Raw genomic sequence first — 22,273 nt, forward strand, 5'->3', positions numbered from 1 at the left:
ACATTAAAAAAAAATTAAAATCATCAAGACCTAGATTCCAAAACTGGATCCATCACGGGGAACGTGGTATGACCTCACCGAAGCTGTTACCTCATCTATAAATACAAAGGGCCATCACGTCAGCCTCACAGAAGGGTCGAGAGGATGAAATCAGATAACTTGTAAAAGATTTCTAGAATAGTATCTAGCATACAGTAGGTGCTCCATAAATGGCACAACTCGTCCCACCTGATTTCTGTTTTAACAAATTAGAAATACAAGTGAAATCCACAAATACTTATCTATTGGGAAAATTTCATTCTTATGTTTAAATTTGTATAATTATATATAGTTAAATGTGTTAATATGCATCACTATTGTATATGCCCAAACATCTTAACAAGATGGTATTTTGGAGGGCAACTTGACAGTATCTATCAAAAATAAGTATGTGACTATTAAAACTAACATAGACGTATGTACAAAAAAGTTTTTAACATTCCACACCAGACTAGTCCCTCTCTCTAAAGGTAAAACTGTTTCAAATGTGGCACCCAGAAATATCGCAAACACACGTACACATGTGTATCCATATATCCTCTTTGAAATACACCATGCACACACATACATTGAAGATTACTATGCTTTTATAAACTTCTTTGAAACTTTATGTACCTTAGAGATCTCTCCACACTAGCCCAAATAGATTTTTGTTATCAATCCGCAAGATGCCGCACCTGATAATAATCCTACCAATCCCTTATCCGTTAAATTTGTTAACATACCGGGCTACTAAAACAGTGATTTCTTTCTTGAGCATCAGCAGTAGCCAAAAAATACATGCAGATGCATAATGGTATGTGGACCGAGATGCGAAGGCATTCTTTATAACCGTGAAGAATTAAAAGCAACAGAGACAGGTTAAATTACAGTCAATCCACACTAGGGATTATTATCGGCAGTTAAAAAGACTGCACAGACTGTATGACACAGGGTCGGATACAGTTAAGCGGAAAAAGAGCCAGTCTCACCACAGGACATACAGTATAAACTAATGTATAATTTTTTAATTACTTATGTGTGGCTACATGGCTACTGTAGAATGATACACACCAAATTATTGATGACTATTACTTCCCATGAGCAAAGTGGAATAAGGAGGACATGGAGAGAAAGACTTTGACTTTTTACTCCACATATTTCTACTCTGAGGTTTTTACAAGAAGCATGTATTGTATATGGGTTGTATAATTTCCCAAAATGAGGATAAAAACTGTACTAGTCATCTACTGCTGCGTAACAAACTACCACACACTGAAGAGCTTTAAACGACACAGATGTATTTTCTCCTAGTTTCTGTGGGTCAGAAGTACAGACACAGCTGGGCTGGGTCCTCTGCTTAGGGCCATGCAGGCTGCCATCATGGTTTGCCCAGAGCTGGGTTCTCATCTGGAGGCTCTACCGGGGAAGGATCCACCCTCCCCGTGCACATGGTTGTTGGCAGCATTCAGTTCCTGAGAGCTAGAGAATTCATGGCAGCCTGGCTCTTCACAGCCAGCAAGGAAAAGACAGCAAGACTCTGAAGTCAGTCTGCTAGCAGGACAGAGCCTTATGTGTCATAATGTAATCATGGAAATGACATCCCATCACCACTGCCATATCCTATGAGAAGCAAGTCACAGGTCCTGCCTGAACTCAAGAGGAAGGGATTATAAGACTGTGAACACCCAGAGGAGGACCATGGAGTTACCCAGAAGTCTGTCAACCGCAAAGGCAATTAAGGTCTCTACCAGATCATAGTGGTAAGTACCCGAAGGATGACCAGGAAGTAGTATCTATGGATACAGCTCATGGTTGCAGAACTAAATGAAATTAGCCCAACTGTACAGGGATGAGATCTAAGTCTGTGGTCTCATCAGTAACATTTTGTAAAACCATGCACCAAACTCAAATGTAGGTAAATTTTTCACTGTCAAGAAAATAAGCAGGGGGCGCCTGGGTGGCTCCGTCAGTTAAGCGTCCAACTCTTGATTTCGGCTCAGGTCACGATCTCACGTTTCAGGGGATCGAGCCCCACACGGGGCCCTGTGCTGACAGCATGGAGTCTGCTTGGAATTCTCTTCCTCTTTCTCTCTCTCCCCCTCCCCTGCTCATGCTCGCTCGCTCTCTCTCTCTCTCTCTCTCTCTCAAAATAAACTTTAAAAAATTTTTTTAAAAAGGAAAGCAGATACTTGACATTAAAATACAGTAATAGATCTCTAATAAAACAGCAATGCAATTTAAAAAGTGGTTTTTCTACAAGAAAACACTGGTAATAACATAACCTTCAACAAGAAAGGTGAAAAAGGAAAGCAAAGAATAAAACCAGGATGGGACTAGCTAGGTGTCGAAGCAATCCAATGTGAAATGCTAAGCTTACTAGTGGATGATGTGTATTTGGGGGGGGGGGGAGCATGAGAGTAAGCACGATAGCATATAACCTCAAACTACTTCTAACGTGTTTAGAACGAAGAACGCCCGTCTCTTACAGGAAGAATAAAGGTAAAGGGAAGGTGCCACCTCTCCTGAATAGGGAGGCCTAACAAAGAGGCTTCAAAAGGGCCCTGCATCTTTAACAATATGAAAAGGCTAGGACACAAACAGCATAATCTAAAATGCCATTAGAAATGCTTCACATACAAAAAGGTCTAAGTAAAGCAGGATTTTATAAAGTGATCAAAAAAGAAACACTAAGGGGGAAAATCTTTTAAGATTAAAGAGGTTTTTCAAAGGACAAGTTGAAGTGCTTGTAAAATTTATGAGGCAGCATTAAACTTCAGTTCTAAGTAACAATAAATTATTCACTATAAAAACATACATGTGTCAAATATTATAAGCCTCTTAAACTTTTTAAAACAATTTCTTGCAGAACTGATGAGATGTACTAGGTCAACAGTAGCAGCCACTGACTTTTTCATCGGCACAGTAAGACCATCAGTAGGGTCTTCCCGCCCCTTCTGATCTCATCTCACACATCATGTGTTTACTTGGCTTTTAAATCAACTTTATTGCCATTAGCTAAAAGAAATGTCAGTTTTACTCTTTTTAATGCCTTCCTGTTCACAAAATTACAAATATCTGTTAATTCGTGGACCTGTGGCTTCAAATTTTAAGTCCAATTAAAATTTGCAAATATGATGGAATGAAATGAAGAAGAGAACAATAGAAGAAAAGACAGTCTGAGAGCTTTTGTTTTTGCAGCCCTAAATGGCTGTCAAATAGCCTTCGTGATATTCGGACACTTGACCAGAAAGACAGTTCATTCAGTCTGTCTTTCCCAGCTCACTGTCTTTAGATCACTCACGGTGTGTGAAGGGCATCTCTATAGCCTGTATCCACACCTCTCTTAACTTCTAAAATGGATCGTTTCCTCAACTTGTCCTAAAAGATTTTTTTTTTTAAATCCTTGTGGGCCATCCTCTCTGTCACAATCTACCTGTCTCCAAAGGTTTTTGTACAGATTAAATTAAGTAAATGGCCCAGACTGACACAACACAGTCACTCATGCATATAAGCACTTATCAAATATAAATACTTACGTGGTTCCCAAGAGGTCCCCGCCCGGTGCGAGACACTGGAAACACAGTGCAAATAGCGAAAGCACAGTCCCTGTCTCCTGACATTTACAGTCTAGCACGGAGCACAGAAACAGAAGACTTTGCACGCCACGAACAAGGAAACACAGAGTCACTTAAATAGACCTGGGGTGTCAGGCAAGATTTTTTCGAATTGTGAGATCTGAAGGGTTGAGTAGGACCAAAGAACTACCTGCTTTTCCCATTAATTACTTATTACATAACTGATAACTAACTCCTCATACTTGAATAATTTGCATCAAATGCTATTTTATTATAAGTGAGCAACAAAGAAAAAGAAGTTATTTGTTAAAATTGGAGAGATTTGGGGGCGCCCAGGTGGCTCAGTCAGTTAAGCATCTGACTCTTCATTTCAGCTTAGGTCATGATCTCACCGCCATGAGATCAAGCCCCGTACTGGGCTCTCCACTGAGCGTGGGGCATGCTTGGGACTCCCCCTCTCCCTCTCCTGTCCCTCCCTGCACCCTCTCTCCCTGTCTCTCAAAAATAAATACATAAGTAAACAAATAAATAAATACAAATAGGTAAAATTTTTAAAAATGTTTTTAATTATGGAGATTTCACTAGGGTATCATTTTCCAGAAAAGTCACAGGGTAATATCTGAAGAATATTCTCACTGAATTTTCTTAAACGTTATCCTCTGTTCCGAGAAAGAAAAGTCCATTACTTGGATTTCCTGAGATCTCAAGTCTGTTTTCTACCCTAAGCCTCAATTTAACACACACCTCAATCTTCACGAATATCCCCACAACTACACATAACCACTACAAGGAAATTAATCCGTGCACCTAATGTTCTTCCCTGTTTATCTAAAACAACATCAGAAAGTGAATTTCTGCAGGATCTGGGTCACAAGCAAGTGATTATGCTGCCAGACGTAGGGACATTCTTCACTTCTACAAAGATGTGGTCTCCCTCCTCTTTTTGAGTTTTCAGACCCCTCTTCGTCTACCTTTCTTTTTTCCACTTGTGATAGGATGCAAAAGCATTAAAAGAAATACTTCTTCCACCTCTCGACCCTACTTAAAAGGGGAGAAAAAGTTCATAGTCAAACAGAGATGCGACTGATCTCAAAGTCAGTGCCAAAAGTGAGCAGCAAATAGCGAAGGCATTTACTGGGGCAGTAACGAAGTGTCACTTGACTCCCACGTGTGACTGGCTTCTGGAAAGACGACTGAGTCTCTAGTTTTTTAAGGAGCCCAGAAAGTCAGGTTTTTGTTTAAGTTTTGGTTTCTTTTAATGTATTTAAGTAATCTCTATACCCAACATGGGGCTCAAACTCATAACCCCGATATCAAGAGTCACATTCTCTTCTGACTTAGCCAACCAGGCACCCCCAGAAAATTATGTTTTTATGTAAAACTCCCAATTGTTCAATTTGAATAACTCGTTCAAAAATCCTTAAAGACACTACAGAAGTCAAACAAAACAAATCGATGCACATGATTCATTCAGTCCAAGAAGATCGTCAGTTTCCAACCTCTGGTCTCAGCTCCAAGATATGAGAAACTACTTTAGTTCACCTTTATACTGTAAACTCCATATGCGTTATACCTAGAAGGAACGCAGCTTTCAGGTGGACGCGCAAGAAACGTTTTGGCAAACACCTGATGGATTTTTCAGCCAAACCGAGAACTGTGTTTTCCTTTGCATGCAGACCACATTCTCTTCACACCTCCGTTGATCTGCTATAAGGCTAACGAAAATTCCACAGTAACACCTCCTCTACTTTTAAATCTCCTACGACTGCTAAGGCCAAGAACTGCACACCGTGTGCCAGGGACTCATCTATTCACCTCTTTTTAATCTTCTGAATGCACCCTGAATTCTATCACCCCTTCCTTTTTCGCCTCTCCATTTTGTGTCCCCTTTCTAACCAAAACATTTCACATGGACTGGATCTCTCACGTTGTGTTCGTCCGTTCTTTTCCACCAGAATGCCTGAGGCCTGAAAAACATCAACCGCGCTGCGTCAACCATGAAGACATTTCACATCGCTAATAGCATTTCTCCATCTGATTAAGGAATAAACCAAACAAAATTACAGCACAAAAGAGAGATGACACTGGTAACCAAACCAAATTCCAAAAAATGAAAACTACCAAGAGAATGGTGAGGATGAAGTATAAAGTATGATCCATGTCAACTGCCACCGTGCAACATTTTGACGTTTCGGAAAACAGTGCCAAAGGTAAAATTCAAAATTTGCTAAAAGCCCAGTGTAAATCTATCCCCCGTAAGGGCCAAAAGTTATCCTACAACAATAATCTACTTTTTGTGTATTTGCAAAACTTAGAAGTTTATCTTTCTTTGCACTAAAAATCCTTAAGCTTAGTACTCTAGTGGGAAAGCACAGTTGAATGGGGTTTACCTTTAAGTCATTATTAAATCAAAACAAATACTGCTCAATAGGGAAAAAGAAAAGAAATTCAAGTATAAGCTTCGAAATGAATATGCAGGATGTTATATTTTGTTCAAGTCACTGATAATGTTCTTAATTCAGGCTCGTCATGAAGGAACACAGAGAATTAAATTATTTAGAGATTCTCAGGCACTACTTTCCAAGTATTGGCATATATACATATATAAATACATGTATATATATTTAACGGATACCCAGAAGGGGCTAAATATGCAATGGGAACCTTGAATATATGATAAAAGTTAAATTGTTTTACCTACCCAACATCCCCTCACAGCCCTCAACTTTAACAAAATTATAAACTAAACCAACTACTTACCATAAAAATGAAAAAAATGAAAAACACCACCAGGAGAAACAATATATGAAGTTGTGAAGGTAAGCTAAATGACGAATCCCATTTGAATCCCATTTTCATAGCATACCTGTGCACATCAGTCGGCGACTGCACCAAAGAGTAATCTTCTCCAGAAGAAAGCTTCCACGATTCATTTAATTTGTGGTCACTGGTTCCCAGTTCACCCATTACCCAGTCTGGTAATCCTTCCGGGCTTGAAACTTTTGCTTGTGCTGGATTTGGTTCATCAAAATAGATGGACTGATTTTTAAAAATTAGAAAAATTATTCTTTCAAAATGTACTATAATGAAATAATTACTTAAGATGTCCATCAAGTTTCAAGTTTGGTAATAACTTTTCAAATACTCAAATTCAATTATCAGAAAGGCACAATGAATTATAAAATATTAGAATACATAAAACGGATTAACATTTTACATTTTAGTTATGTTTTGGTGTATAAGAAATCTGATAAATGATAAAAATTACATGACAAGTAAGTCTAATAATTATTTGTGCTGCAAAAAAATACAGCTTTATAAAAAGGTAAATGGACCACAATGATCTCACACATATGTGGAATTTAAGAAACAAAACAAAGAAAAAAGGAACCAAACGAACAAACCAGACTCTTCACTCTGGAGAGCAAACTAGTAGTTACCAGGGGGGAGGTCTGTGGGGAGATGGGGAAATAAGTGAAGGGATTAAGAGTACGCTCGTCTGGATGAGCACTGAGCGATGTACGGAAGTGTGCAATCATTATATTGTACACCTGAAACTAATATAACACTGTGCATTAACTACACCGGAATTAAAATTAAAAATAACCATAATAATAAAATGCATGTAGGAGTGACATGTTTGGAAACTTACAGCACAAAGAATGGAAAGAGGAAATCCTGTAAAGTTCTTCTATAATCCATAAATTGGTATAATATTTTGGAAGGTAAACTGCCACAAATTAAAGATGCAAATCATAAGCCCTAAGGCAGCTACTAAAAAGGAGACACGAAGCTAATAAACTGATAGTGGAGATAAAATGGAATATTAGAAATGCCCGATTAAAAAAAAAAAAAAGCAATGGAATGTTCTTTTTAAAATCATGTACTCTATTTCTTTGTGTGATCAGTAATTACCCTTCACACACACACAAAATCAGTGGGCAGAGAATCCACAATCAATAAAAATCAAAAACAAAAATTAGGCTAGACAATTAAGCTAAAGGAGGAGCAAAAGAGGTGTTGCTAGACTTGTAATTTAGTTCTGGCCAAGCCATAAACTAACTAGAAAATCCAACACGGGTCTCTGGACCTTCTTGTTGTTATTATCTGTGAAGTAAAGCCTTTCCGATGATTCTATGAAATGAGTATGATGCAATATACTGGTATCTTAACATCTGAACACGTTTCAGAAAACGTTCCCCCTTGGGTCTTTAAGAAGAGGACATTCGCCCACTAATAGTTTTTCAAGCAGCGTGGGCTTCTTGATACCCTTCTGAAGAAAACTCTGCATTAACTGGATACTTCTCCAACAATTCTCTGAATCCCACACAAAGAATCCTCGAAAGGGTGTTCTCTGGGAGAGGTGACACACGACCCTCTATCCCAAGTCAGACATGCGCAGCAGTTTTATGAGGCAGTCATTGCAACGTTCAAATATCACGTAACTACCATCACCAAGGCTACTGATCTGAAGCAAAATATATGGCTCTACTTTAACGTACAATTGGTAAAGCATCAAAACTTTTGGCATCTTGGGGGACAAAACATAAAAGACTCTTAAATATAGAGAACAAACAGGGTTGCTGAAGCGGTTGTGGGAGAAAGGATGGGCTAAATGGGTAAGGCGCATTAAGGAATGCTCTCCTGAAATCACTGTTGCACCATATGCTAACTAACAATAAATTAAACAATAAGTAAATTAAAAAAAAAAAAAAGACATGACCTTGAAATTAAAAAAAAAAAAAACTTTTGGCATCTCTAACTTGGATAACAGAAATTATCATTTAGTGTGCAATGTGCCTCTTGACTGCAAATGGGTTTAAGTTAACCAGAGTTAACTCACAAAGTTAGCTTTTTTAAAAATATATATATATATTTATATTTATATAGTATAATAATATTATGATACTATACTAATATAGTATGTGTGCGTGTGTGTGTGTGTGTGTGTGTATATATATATATATACATATATATATATATATATACGTACATACATAAAACAGTCCACTACCAATACCTAGTACTCCAGATTTCTCAAGTATTCATCAAACACCACACAAACCAAAGCATATTTCATGGTTACAAGGATCAAGACAGTGACAATTAACCAATGAAACATAATTATAACTGCCTTTCTAATAGCTGATTTTGACAGTGAAATTGAACAAAGTATAAACTCCCAACTTCCTGTCATCATTTCATTAGAGAAGAAAGGAACTTTAGAAGTCACTCAATCCAACCTCTCATGAATTTTTTAATAATGTGTGTGAAAGAGTTTCATAAACTAGAATTTACTAATACACATAAATGATGGTTAATGTAATCCAGCAAAAACTAATGGGAAATTAAGGCTCAATACAAAAAAATTCACTGTGAGTTTTTTAGAAATACTGCAGAATACTGTGGGATGGCTCCATCAATAAGCATAGTCCCCTTAAGGCCAAATCTGACTTCTCTTCAAAGTAGTAAAAAGTAAATTAGGAAGGAAAAAGAACAGTTTTAACTAATGTATTATCTAGGACTTGTAACTCAATAATATAACCAATCCTAAAGGGAATGATGAATTGACACTTTTAAAGAAATGGAACTCATACATCTTCCTGTCAGTGACACCTACCATGTAGGAAGGTAAGGTTTTCAGCGTGCCTGGTTCCGGTCGGTGTGTAAAGGGGCCTTCGAGAGCTCCTCGCTTAAGCATATGCAGTAACAGTTTGGCATACAGGTTCCGATTCTTCCTGCCCATTAGTCCTGCACCTGTTCCTGAAGGCTCACACAGCTTTCTGATCCAAAGCGCACACCTCTGTCGTTCTAGAGATACGTAAGAACTATTAAAAACTGGATTTTTCAGGGACTCGGGTGGCTCAGTCAGTTGAGCATTCGACTTCAGCTCGCGGTTCATGATCTCACGGTTCATGGGTTCGAGCCCCACACTGGGTTCTGTCCTGACAGCTAAGAGCCTGGAGCCTGCTTCGGATTGTGTCTCCCTCTCTCTCTGCACGCCGCCCCCGCCATGCCCCCGCTCACACTCTGTCTCTCTCTAGCTCAAAAATAAACAAATATTTAAAAAAAAAAAAAAAAAGAAGCTGGATTTTTCAGAAAATAAAACGTTAAAGACCTACAAAACACCTGCTCTGGTCTAGAGCAGAGACTGGCATACTTTTTCTGTCAAGTGCCAGATAGTCCTCATTTTAGTCTGATCTCTGGCACACCTGCTCGGCTCTGCCACCATAACATGAAAGCAGCCGCACACCATATGGAATCAAATGGGCATCAGTATTTTCTAAGAAAACTTTACAGAACAGGTAGCGGGCTAGATTTGGCCCTGGGAGGCTACAGTTCGCCAACAACCTGGTCTACGGTTTATCTTTTTCAGTTCATTAGTAATCAGGTAAGACAAATGTAAAGAAGTACTTTCTAAAAAATAAAATCTCTGGATCACTACCAGATAAAGAGAGATAAAGTAATATTAAAAGAGATAAAATTTTGCTATAAACACATCTCTAAGGTAATCTTGGTTGGTTTGAAAAAAATCTTCCTATGATTCCAGTTATAGAAACCAAAACAGATATTAAATGCAATCTTATGTAAGCATTTTAAACTTAATCTAAAATTAGATCTTGGGCACCTGGGTGGCTCAGTCAGTTGAGCATCTGACTCTTGACTTTGGCTCAGGTCATGATCCCAAGGTCATGGGATTGAGCCCCGCATCAGTCTCTGCTGAGCATGGGGCCTGCTTACGATTCTTTCTCTCTCTCTCTCTCTCTCTCTCTCTCTCTCTCTCTCTGCCCCTCTCCCCCACTTGTGCTCTCTCTCTCTCTCTCCCTCCCTTTCTAAAAAACAATAACAAAAAATAAAATTAGATTCCAAATGTTTTCTTTATTAAAGCTGATAAATTTCAGATTTAGAGTTGATTAATTTAGGGTTTTCCTTTAATCCCTCTAAAAATAATTGAGGGCTATTAACGTGTAATTTAGCAAATATAATTATCCTTTTAAAAACCTCCTTAAAAATACAGCACCGTTTAACCCACCATATAACCTATTGACTACATTATCTGAACGTGACACAGAATTGTTTTTAGGTCTCATGAAAGCTATTTTGACATTAATCTTTTATCAGTCTAACTCAACCTGAGGATTATATATCTAACATAAATCATAAGTCTGCTTTAATCTCTTAGTTTCTAAAGGTCACATTCATTTATTGTTTTACCTACAAAAATCGCGAGTGCTGGATTTACCACTTTGCTCATACCAGATTTATCACTACAGGTATGAGGGCTAACCTTTTAAGAAGTTTTGTATTTTTAGCTTTGAAAATTATATAACCACAAAGCAAAGTTCATGAAATAATGGGGGTACTTGGGGCAAAAAGAAAAGTAAAACAGATAAACTTAAGGAAACACTTTTTCAAACTATGTATTTTCTAAATGTCTTGCAGAAAACTGAAACCTATATAATATCCTAATGGCCAGAATTCGGTACAATTTGATTACTGAAAAGAATTCAGTACTCTACTTACAATATTGGGGAGAGCAATTATCAGAAGTAGAATTTAGCTAGAAGAAGATATAAATTATTATTATTGTTCAGGCTCTTGACTAGGATGTGAGTTCCAGATCATTCACTATGAATTAATTAATTAAATAAAAGGGCAGGATATACCAATACCGGCAATGAGTCATGAACCAAAGACTACAATTAGTCCAATTCTATGTACCTAACATCCATTTTTAAAAGAAGATGAAATATGAGGGTAGTTTTATTTGAAATACATTTATAATGGAAGACTTTAATACAAGTTTTTCCTAATGAGCAGATCTAATGAAAAAGAAAAAAAAAAGGTAGTGAACATCATAAGAGAACACAACATAGATATCATTGTGAATACAATTAATCAAATAATATACAAATAATACAAATAACCATGAATGGGCCACGGGACATGAAATATGCATCTTGAAGACTAGCAGAAGAAGAAAGAGGAGGTTAAAGTCTGACAAGGCAAGAGAAGACAGTTGGGAAAGAAGCCTGGAAGAAAGACCATGCTGACTAGGAAAGGTTACAGTCGTGGAACAATGGGGACCACTAGAACGCATAACTGCTACACGACACTCCCTTCTCCCAGCACAGCATCCTGGAACAAATATCTAATGTTGAGTTGCTTCCTCATTTTGAACACACGGTTCACTTAGACACCTCAGGGAAAGAGGGAACTTGGACAAACCTCGGGTAAAAGCCAGAGTTTCTTGGCCCCACTCCCGCTCTCCACTGCCAAACTACCAAATCAGATTTGCCTTTACAGCCTATTGTCACTTAGAGAATCATCTTGGCCCCCCCAAAGTCTCTCCAATTGTCTTCTGATGCCTTAAATTATCTGGAAAGTCTTTGATTTGAGACAGAGACTCTCATTCCATAATTAGGGAAAACAGGCCAAGAAATGCAGACAAGGTAGCAACAAAAACTCATTTGCAATTGATTTCACTCAGTCAACCAACAAGCATACAAGACCAACAGATTCTTTTCTGCTTTGATACATAAAACTGTTAGAGAGCAGAGGGACAGCAGGCTCCTGAAAGAGGAAGCATTTCAGGGAGGAAAAAGATGCCGGAAGGAATAGTTGAGAAGAAATTTTAAACTCTCTAAAGAAACTTTAGAGATCCATGGGCTTTAAGCTCATGATGTCTAGGAGTGGTATCATATTAAGATCTTTCCACAGTTTTCTAGAATATTATCACAAGGGGCGCCTGGGTGGCGCAGTCGGTTAAGCGTCCGACTTCAGCCAGGTCACGATCTCGCGGTCCGGGAGTTCGAGCCCCGCGTCGGGCTCTGGGCTGATGGCTCGGAGCCTGGAGCCTGTTTCCGATTCTGTGTCTCCCTCTCTCTCTGCCCCTCCCCCGTTCATGCTCTGTCTCTCTCTGTCCCCAAAATAAATAAACGCTGAAAAAAAAAAAAATTTTTAGATTATCACTAAATTTCTATTTACCCTTGAATAGCTCAAAGCAAACAATCCTACATCAGCTTCAGATGAAATTGTTATTAAAGGAATTCAGCTTTGTTTTCGTTGTGATAGTTCACTGGTTTGAGGAAATATTATAAAGAAAAAAATTAATCTTAAGAATCTAGTTTACGGGGCAGCTGGGTGGCTCAGTTGGTTAAGCGTCTGACCTCGGCTCAGGTCATGATCACACAGTTCGTGGGTTCGAGCCCCATGTCGGGCTCTGCGCTAACAGCTCAGAGCCTGGAGCCTGCCTTGGATTCTGTCTCCCTCTCTCTCTGACTCTTCCCCACTTGAGTGCTTGCTCTCCCTCTCAACCTCTTTTTCAAACATAATAAATAAACATTTTTTTAAAAGAATCTAGTTTACAATCATAATCTTACCTGACCTATGAGGTAATTTTAGAACAAAGGGCTTCATATCTACCACAAAGTGATCAAATTCTGCATCCAGCTTCTCCCACTTTTCTTCTTCACTTCCCATTTCCATAATTCAGTCTGTAAGAGATTTAAAAGTAAAATATTAAGATCTGTCTCCTGAGGACCACACGACTCTGATGAAAGAGAGCAAGGAAAACACATTAGTGTCAAATATCCCCAAACTGATCAATAGATTTGTTGTCATCCCAGTCAAAATCCCAGCAATAGTCCTTGTAGATATGCACAAGCTCAGTCTAAAAATGCATATGGAAAGGTAAAGGAACTAGAAGAGTAAAAGCAATTCAGGAAAAAAAGAACAAAGTTGGGGAACTCACACGACCTGATCTTAGGATGTCCAATAAAGCTAAGGAGTCAAGACAATGCGGTGTTAGTGAAAGAAGACACACAGACCAATGGAACTAATCGGAGGTCAGAAATTGACCAACGCAAGTATGGACAGCTGGCATTTGACAAAGGGGCAAATCACGGAGAAATGACAGGTTTTACCACAAATAGGCTGTAACAATTTGGGCACCTATATGCAAAATAAAGAAAAAAAACCTCAACCTAAACCTCACACTGTAGACAAAAGTGAACTCAAAACAAATCACGGACCTAAGTGTAAAATGTAAAACTATAACACTCTTAGAAGAAAACATAGGAGAAAATCTTGATGACTTTGGGTTAGGCAAGGATTTCTTCTCAGGACACCAAAAGAACTACCCATAAAGTAAAAATTATTATATTGGACTTCACCAAAACAGAAAAAAAACTTTTGCTCTGCAAAGGACTCCATTAAGGGATTGAAAAGATAGGTCACAGACTGGGAGAAAATATTTGCAAATCATATATACATATATATATACACCCATATATATATATGCGCATATATATGTATATATGAGTCACAAAGGATTTATATCAAGAACATACAAAGAACTCTCAAAACCCAACCGTAAGACAACAACCCAATAAAAATAGCAAAAAAAAAAAAAAAAGAAAAAAGTCACTTTACCAAAGAAATTATACAAATGACAACTAAACACATAAAAAGATGCTCAGCATCATTAATCATTAGGGAAATGCAAATTAAAGTCAAAACGAGCTCTCACTACACACTCTGTAGGACAGCTAAAATAAAAAATGCCAAATAAACAATACCAAATGCCAGTGAGCACACACAATGACAGGAACTCTCAGGAACTGCGGGTAGGAGTGCAACACGGCACAGCCACCCAGGATCACGATTTCGTAGCTTCTTACGCCATTCAGCACACGCTTGCCACTTGACCCAGAAATCTCACTCTTGGGTGTTTCCTCAAGCGAAACAGTCTTTATTCACACAACCTTGTATAGCTTCTATCTCCTTGGGTAATCAAACCCCAGGAAACAAGCCCAATGTCCCTCCCCTGGGGAACAGGTAAACAAACTATGATGTACCCACACAACCAAGGAGTACTCAGCAACAGAAAGCAATGAACCACTGGCATCTGAACGGAGCACGCATAAACCGCAAATGTAGCCCGCTAAGCGAAAGAAACCATTCTCAAAGGGCGACACACTGCATGGACCCATTTGTATGACGTTCTAGAAAAGGCAAACAGTGTGGGCACAGAGAACAGTGGTTCACAGGGCTCAGCAGCTGGGGGAGCACTGAACACAAGGCCGTGGCACAAGGAACACAGCTGGGGTGCCGGGACTGTTCCGCGTGTTGTCTGTATAGGAGGTTAGAAGACGCTGTTCCAGGCATGTGTAGAAGCTCACCAAACTGTATACCAAAAAAGTGATTTTTAACTGTATATAAATTCAAAAATGCTAATTCCCCTCAAAAAAAAAAAAAAAACCTTAAAGTATCAGTCCTCACATTTCTTCCTAATTAGCAAGAAAAATACTATATATAAGAAGGTGAATCCCAAAACTCAGTAGGTTTTGACAAAACTCCTTAAAACTATCTACGCTCACCATGTTCCTTTCAATTAAAACATGTCTTGAGGCACCTGGGTGGCTCAGTCGGTTAAGCATCTGACTTGGGCTCAGGTCATGATCTCATGGTTTGTGAGTTCGACCCCTGCATCAGGCTCTGTGCTGACAGCTCAGAGCCTGGAGCCTGCTTCGGATTCTGTGTCTCCCTCTCTCTGTGCCCCTCCCCCCGCTCATACTCCTTCTCTCTCTAAAAAATAAATAAACATTAAAAACAATTTTTTTAATGTCTTGAAAGGGATATGGACTCCCTCTACATTACACATAGTCCCCAGTTTGTCATTTACTCATTTACAAATTATATGTTGGAAAAAAGCTCTGTTCTGCCTCATTAGCTGTCTTCCTCCACAGCCGGCCTCGTCTCTGCTCAACCAGCTTCTAATACTTAACCACAGTGCCTTCCATCTTACTACCTACCAACAGGCTCTTCCTAGAAAGTTCTCTCTGCCTGTCTCTGGGAGTAAACCACAGCTTTTGCTGGCCGCCATGACTTCCCTTCCGGTTGTCAGAGGTGAACCCATTCTCTCTCAGGCCCATGGTACCCACTCTCTGGGGTCTTCCACTCTCCCCTCAGCCTCGCCCCGGAAGGAAAACACTTACTGAGATCCGTACTGCCGCGTCCCAACCGCTGCCCCTCCAACCTCAATCCAGAAACTCTCCTCTTATGAGGCCCTCAGCATCTGACTGGCCCTTGTCCTCCTCATTCCCGCCGCTCCGATCTTCCCAAATCCCTTCTATCAGATCACAGCTCTCACCCTCTTAAACTCTCTCCTCCTTCTGCTCCCTCAGCAAGACTGTGCTCCTTGACCACCTGCTTCAATCCCCAACTAAGGGTCTGGAGAAAACAGGCACTGCCTGTAGTCACACAGCTTCCTACCTTACCCGAACTGTCAGGTGTCTTTCACCATTTCCTGCTCCACAAAGCAGTTACCAGACATTTTAAAGCCCCTCAAACTGCTCTTGCCTCCTCTCACTCTGAAATAAAAAAAAATCTTACCTCGTTTCATGGAAAAAATAACGGTCAGGTGGTGACACCCCAAAAGGCTCTTCCTTCTGCCTCTCAGCTTCCCTCTAAGAGAAGAGAATACCTCCTTTCCTCCTTTGCTTCTAGAGCCAAAGCATTAACTCTCCTCTCTACTGCCGACACTTCGATCACCTATCAGTTACCTCTTCCCAGGTTCAAACTCTCCGCTCCCGGGGTCTCCATCCCCTCCCCCGTTCCCATTCTCTAACCCCCCCTGAAGTCAATATATCAACAAATAGTCGGAAATGTCTCAAAACCTGCCTGTTATCTCTCTTCTCACTACCACTATCTCAGAGATGTTGCAACCCACTATCTGGTTTCCCTGCTTCAGTCACTGGTACCAGAAGAAGCCCCCCCCCCCCCCCGCCACCTCCAAGTGCAGAGCTAAGCATATCACTCTATTTTAAAGTCTCTCCTAGAGTGCCTGGGTGGCTCAGTTGGTTAAACGGCCGACTTCATTCAGCTCAGGTCATGATCTCAAGGTTGGTGAGTTCTACCCTTGCATCAGGCTCCGCACCACCAGACCATCTCGCACCTCTCCCTACATACACACTGCCTGATACACCCACCCACCAAAGGCCACCTCCCCACCGATGACCTCCGTGCCATGCCTCCAACCCTCCAAGCCCTTACACGATTCCACGTCTTCCCCACAGGCTGTCCCCTCTGCCTGCGGTCAGGTAAACACAGCTCAAATGGCACTTCTGAATAAAGCCTGCCCTGCTCGGCCTAGACGCCCATTGTGCCAGACTCAGCATGCCCTGCTCACATCTGGGAGCAGCATTCATCGTGCTATCATTTTTTGTACACATCTATATATTATTTTCACGTCTTCCACCATCTGTGACGTGTTCCTGGAAGGCAGGGCCCCTGACTTACACATCTTAGTAGGCACCTGACACTTTATGTGGCACGTATTAGAAGCTAAAGAACTGACTGGTAAATAAATGCTAACAAAAGGGAACAATGTCCCACTTTAACGTGACCAATAATTTTTTAAAAGACTCTGTTCTGAGTACCAAACAGATCTGCTAGAATAGAAATATTATATGGCTGCGCGCCTGGGTGGCTCAGTCGGTTAAGCATCTGACTTCGGCTCAGGTCATGATCTCACGGTCCGTGAGTCCGAGCCCCGCGTTGGGCTCTGGGCTGACAGCTCGGAGCCTGGAGCCTGCTTCGGATTCTGTGTCTCCCTCTCTCTCTGCCCCTCCCTCCATCGCTACCCCCATGGCCTTGCACTCTGTCTCTCTCTCCAAAATAAATAAACATTAAAAAAAAAATTTTTGTTTTAAGAAATATTATACGGCCTTAATTCCATTTACCAAAACTGATAATCCTACCTTCTGCATCACAGAAGAAACATATTTTCAAATTTAAGACTTGGTTAAGAGAAGTTGTATTTAAATGCATTTTCTGATTGGTTAGTTGGCTTGGGGGTGTTTGGAATGGTTGTTTTGCATTCCTACAATAACTAACTGCATTCTAATATAATTACACCCGTTACGTACTTGGTAACAAAAGGCCAGATACCACTGCAGAGTATTAGATCATAAAGGTGAAAAGCAACTATTCAAATGGATGACCAGACAAACAGAAACTCACAAACCCAGAATTCTGAACACAGCTCCAGCCCAGGAGTATACTCCCAGGCTTTAACAATGCATCCTGCCCTCGTACTCAAACATTTGCCTGACAACACCCACCAATAAAGCTAAAGCAAAAGATTTGTAATAATCACTAATTGGCAATAAATTCTTTGACACATGCAGGAGATGTTAATGTTTAAGGTTAGAGAAAACTAAAACTCAACAGTTAAAAGACTCACCCAAAGTCATGAAATAAAGCGCAATGCTAGGATTAAAATTCTGAAGTCCCTAGCTCTCAGATCCATTATATGGAACCTGTAGGCCATTTACATACACGTCAGCAATATCTCCAACTAATAAAGGCATATTTTGAAAAGTAGAAAGGCAATTGGGATTGTTATAAGGAGACACAATACTGGAGTACACATTTTTTTAACACAATAAAAGGTCAATATGATATTTACAAAAAGCTAAAAATCTGCATCTCCTTATCCCTTATTTATTCTCCAATAAAATTAAGAAATGCAAAAAGGAAAAACTGTTACCATTTCAAACCTTCAAGGAATTCTTCCTACACAAATGACATCTTTTTTTTTCAAGTTCATTCATTTATTTTGAGAGAGAGAGCGTGTGTGCAAGTGCACAAGGGGCAGAAAGAGAGGGACAGAGAATCTCAAGCAGGCTCTGCCCTGTCTCTGCAGAGCCTGATGCAGGGATCGATCTCACAAACCATCAAGACCTGAGCCGAAATCAGGAGTCAGATGCTTAACCAACTGAGCCACCCAAGCGCCCCACAAATTACATCTTATAAACAAGCTATATCTACTTAGTTCCATCTAATCAAAAAGTTTTACCACTATTTAAAGCTCTATCTTTGACTGAGGCTTTAAGTACTTCTCATGTGCCTACTAGTCACATAAATTACTTCAAAACCAAAAAAAGAAGTCAATTGGGTGACTCTTCTTAATAGTTATACTCTATATTTGATCATGTCTTTTATTTAACTCACTGCCATTGTCTTTTTTAAAACCTATTTATATGTGGATGCCTCTCAAATAAGCTAAAACCTTCTCAAGGTGCTTAGCTGCCCTAGGAGCCAGCAAGGCAGAAAGAAGCAGGCCACAAATATTAAAAGGCCTTAAAGCCTTTTAAAAAGGCTTTAGGGGCGCCTGGGTGGCGCAGTCGGTTAAGCGTCCGACTTCAGCCAGGTCACGATCTCACGGTCCGTGAGTTCGAGCCCCGCGTCAGGCTCTGGGCTGATGGCTCGGAGCCTGGAGCCTGTTTCCGATTCTGTGTCTCCCTCTCTCTCTGCCCCTCCCCCGTTCATGCTCTGTCTCTCTCTGTCCCAAAAATAAATTAAAAAAAAAAAAAAAGTTGAAAAAAAAAAAAAGGCTTTTAAGAAAAGCAGCCACGGGGCGCCTGGGTGGCGCAGTCGGTTAAGCGTCCGACTTCAGCCAGGTCACGATTTCGCGGTCCGGGAGTTCGACCCCGTGTCGGGCTCTGGGCTGATGGCTCAGAGCCCGGAGCCTGTTTCCGATTCTGTGTCTCCCTCTCTCTCTGCCCCTCCCCCGTTCATGCTCTGTCTCTCTCTGTCCCAAAAATAAAAAATAAACGTTGAAAAAAAAAAAAAAGAAAGAAAAGCAGCCACACTGCCAAACAAAAAATACACCCCATATATATATATATATATATATATATATATATATATATATATATATACATATATATATATGCCCGTTGCCAAACACAATAAACACATTCCTGAAAGTTGCAAGAAAAAAAAACCATTTCGTTCAAAACAGATTTTAAACGTATGGTGAGTCATTCCAGAAAACTTGAAATACGTCCCTCAGTAGCTCAGTCTTACAGGTGCATGGGATGTTTGGACAGTTAGGCGAGCACTGACAGAGCCTTCCCTGGCGGCGCCAGGAGCATGCTGTGTGCTTTACAAACGTCTCCGGGTCATAGCCCTGGGAGACAGGCACTATTTCAAAGCCACCTGCCACAGCAGGAACCTGAGGCTTAGCAGAGTTAAGTTACTGACCTAGAGTCAGTCCCACGGAAAGTGGCAGCTGGGCCGGAACACGGTGTGCCCGTCAACGTGCGCTCCACCCCACTGCAGCCTGACCCCTGCGCGGAGGCGCCTGTCGTTTCATTTGCCTTTTCTTATTTTTACTCCTCTCTAAACGTAAAGGACAAATAATAATATAGCCACCCAGTGATCAGAATACAGGCTGTTCGTCTGTACTGATGTTGTTTTCTGTTGCACAATGGAACTCGGAAACCCTCGCTGGCCCCAGCACGCCGCGATGCTGGGCCAGGCCTTCCCGAGCTCACTGCTGTCGGGACTGTCCCCACAGAGGAGCCAGCACATGGGTTCTGCCCTCACTCTGGGGTCGCCCATCCTGTCCTGGGAGGAACTTCCCCTGCAAGAGTGGACAGCGGGCACGGGGCGGGCGGCCTGCGAGGCCGCGAGGCAGCGGCCGCTTCCCTACCTTGTCCCGGACACAGATTTCTCCTCCCCAGCGGAGCGGTCCGATCTCTGGACCCTGGCTCGCGGACCAGCTCCATCCGCCCAGCAAACTTTACCCAGAACTTTCCCCGTCCGCGCCCGGGCTGGGTTTCACTCCACAAGCGGAACAGCAGCGGTCTGCGCCCAGTGCCCCCCAACCGGGCGCGCGCCCCACAGGCCTTGCGAACGGGCCCGGGGCCTGCGGGGCGACGCCCCTCCCCGGACCGGCGGGCACGGGCGGGGCGACCGCCACCCCGCGCAAAATTCCACTCGAGAACCCGGGTTGTACGGGCAGGACGGGGAAACTCGGGAAATCAAGAACCTGGCGCCCCTACATGCAAGCTTTCCGGTCGGCCGCCGCGCCGCCACCCCCGCCGCCGCCACCGCGAAACGGTTTCAAATCCTTGCGGGCCGCCGCCGTCGCCACCGCCCAGCAGCTCGGGGGCGGGGACTTCCGCGCTCACATTCCCCGCCCCCTGCCCCACCCCTCCGGCTGCGGCCTGCGCGCGGCGCCGTTGCCATGGCGACGCTCCCGGCGAGGGCCGCCTCCGCCCGGCAAATCGGGGGCGGGACTTCCGCGCTGGTTTCCCCGCCCTCCCGGTCGCTTGGTGGGCCCCGGGCCGTTGCCATGGCGACGCTGCGGGTGGTCGCACTGCCTCCCCGGCCGCCTGGCAGCCTAAAGGCACGTAGGCGGGTCCCAGGCGGAGGTTCCTTGGGAAATCCTACCGCTGTCTGCACAAGGCTGCCCTCGGGCATCCCGCGAGGAGAGTAGCCCGTGAACATTTTAGGCGTCGTGGAGAAGAAACAAGTAGAGGGGAGAAAAAATGGAATTGCTGGAGGGTGTTCACAAAAGGGTGTGCCCATTTGGACAGACGTCGCTGAGTCTCAAGGAGTGAGAGTTTACTGCCTGGTATCTCACAACCCACAAGTGAATGAGGTCAGATTAAAGAGGGAAAATGAGCATTACCTTGTTCCCTTTTTTTTTCCTTTTTCTTTTTTTTTTTTTTTTTTTTTGCATTCAGAACTATCTGAGGTTTCAAGAAACTTGCCCCCAAATTCTGAAGATGCTAAAATAAAACAGAAGGTTTTGTGCTTATCAGTTCTGTGTAGAATGGCAAGATAGAGTGGAAAATGTAATTTTGCTCCTCCCAGGAAGCCTCAACCTCCTCAGGGCAGTCTCCGTGTGTGCATTGCTGTGTTATGGTGTTCTTTGGTCTTCTATCGCATTTCTGGAAAGGCTCTGAAGTATATTTATTTAAATACCAGGCAGAAACCAAATTTAAGTTGTAGAAACACTCACTTAAATGAAATTCAGTTTACCACTGTTTTTCATCTAATTTCACAACAGGACTCCTTCTGCAGTGTCTCTGCAACACTCAGTGTGATGCCAAATCTAACATAAGCACAGCTTGAAGCAACTTTTCGGTTTTCCATAAAGAAAATAGAAGATTCATTCACTTGTAACTAGGTACTTTCAAGCTTCCGGAGGGAAGTCCTGGTCTCTCCAAGGTGCTTTTTCAAACCCCTTCCACCAGAAATAAGTACCGACCATTCTTCATTGTTTTAGTGACTAATTATGAAGGCTAAGGGAAGGCAACGGTATGAAATGTTTTTAAAAATGAGTTTTCCAAAGCATATTTGGGCATGTTTATAGCTAAAGAATGATCAGTAGTCCAGATCATTCACACTGCCAATCAGGGATGCAAAAGCCATGTACGCAATTGATGGCAGGAATCTGACCACGTGGTGAAGAAGTTTAAAATATATAACCGCGTTGCAGGAAGAACATGAAATGAATTTTTGACATTCGATGTCTAAATGAACAGGAGCAAAAAACAAAAAAAAAAAAAAAAGGAAGTTGAAGAAAGGGATCAAGGGGAAAAATGTAACAAAGTCAAATTCATCTGAGGGGAAATTACTGCAGAGGGGAAAAGATGTGACTGAAAGTAAAAAGTCATAAAAACTGATAGTAAACTTCTTATTTTCTCTAAGTGAAAGTAAGAAGATAAGAAAATCTCCCTTTATACTTTTAAGAACTAGCAGATTGTCACTTTTTTCATTTAAAAATAAAGTATGAGCGCCTGGGTGGCCCAGTCAGTTAAGCGTCCTACTCTTGATTTTGGCTCAGGTCATGATCTCACAGTTCGTGGGTTCGA

The 22,273-nt window shown here is 41.5% G+C and overlaps 1 protein-coding gene across 6 annotated transcripts in view; it reads right to left on the minus strand.

Annotated features, from left to right (window-relative positions):
* CEP112 (centrosomal protein 112) overlaps positions 1 to 20,531 on the minus strand; it is a 420,870-nt gene extending 400,339 nt beyond the window's left edge. For 2 of the 6 annotated variants that reach the window (XM_047081544.1, XM_047081539.1), the window contains exons 1-4: positions 15,993 to 16,201; positions 12,980 to 13,093; positions 9,217 to 9,407; positions 6,463 to 6,635 (exon numbers count right to left, since the gene is read on the minus strand). In XM_047081544.1, coding sequence (XP_046937500.1) covers positions 6,463 to 6,635; positions 9,217 to 9,407; positions 12,980 to 13,085 — 470 coding nt within the window. In that variant the 5' untranslated portion in view covers positions 13,086 to 13,093; positions 15,993 to 16,201. Of the gene's footprint in view, positions 1 to 6,462; positions 6,636 to 9,216; positions 9,408 to 12,979; positions 13,094 to 15,992; positions 16,202 to 19,649; positions 19,780 to 20,100; positions 20,221 to 20,452 lie in introns of those variants that run through there. The other 4 variants (XM_047081540.1, XM_047081543.1, XM_047081542.1 and 1 more) reach the window with 4 other exon arrangements.
* Positions 20,532 to 22,273: the final 1,742 nt, after the last annotated feature.

The sequence above is a fragment of the Lynx rufus genome, unplaced genomic scaffold, assembly GCF_022079265.1.
Source record: "Lynx rufus isolate CCGP_SWC_20201006 ecotype Redwood Valley unplaced genomic scaffold, mLynRuf1.p SCAF_18, whole genome shotgun sequence".
Lineage (NCBI taxonomy): Eukaryota > Metazoa > Chordata > Mammalia > Carnivora > Felidae > Lynx > Lynx rufus.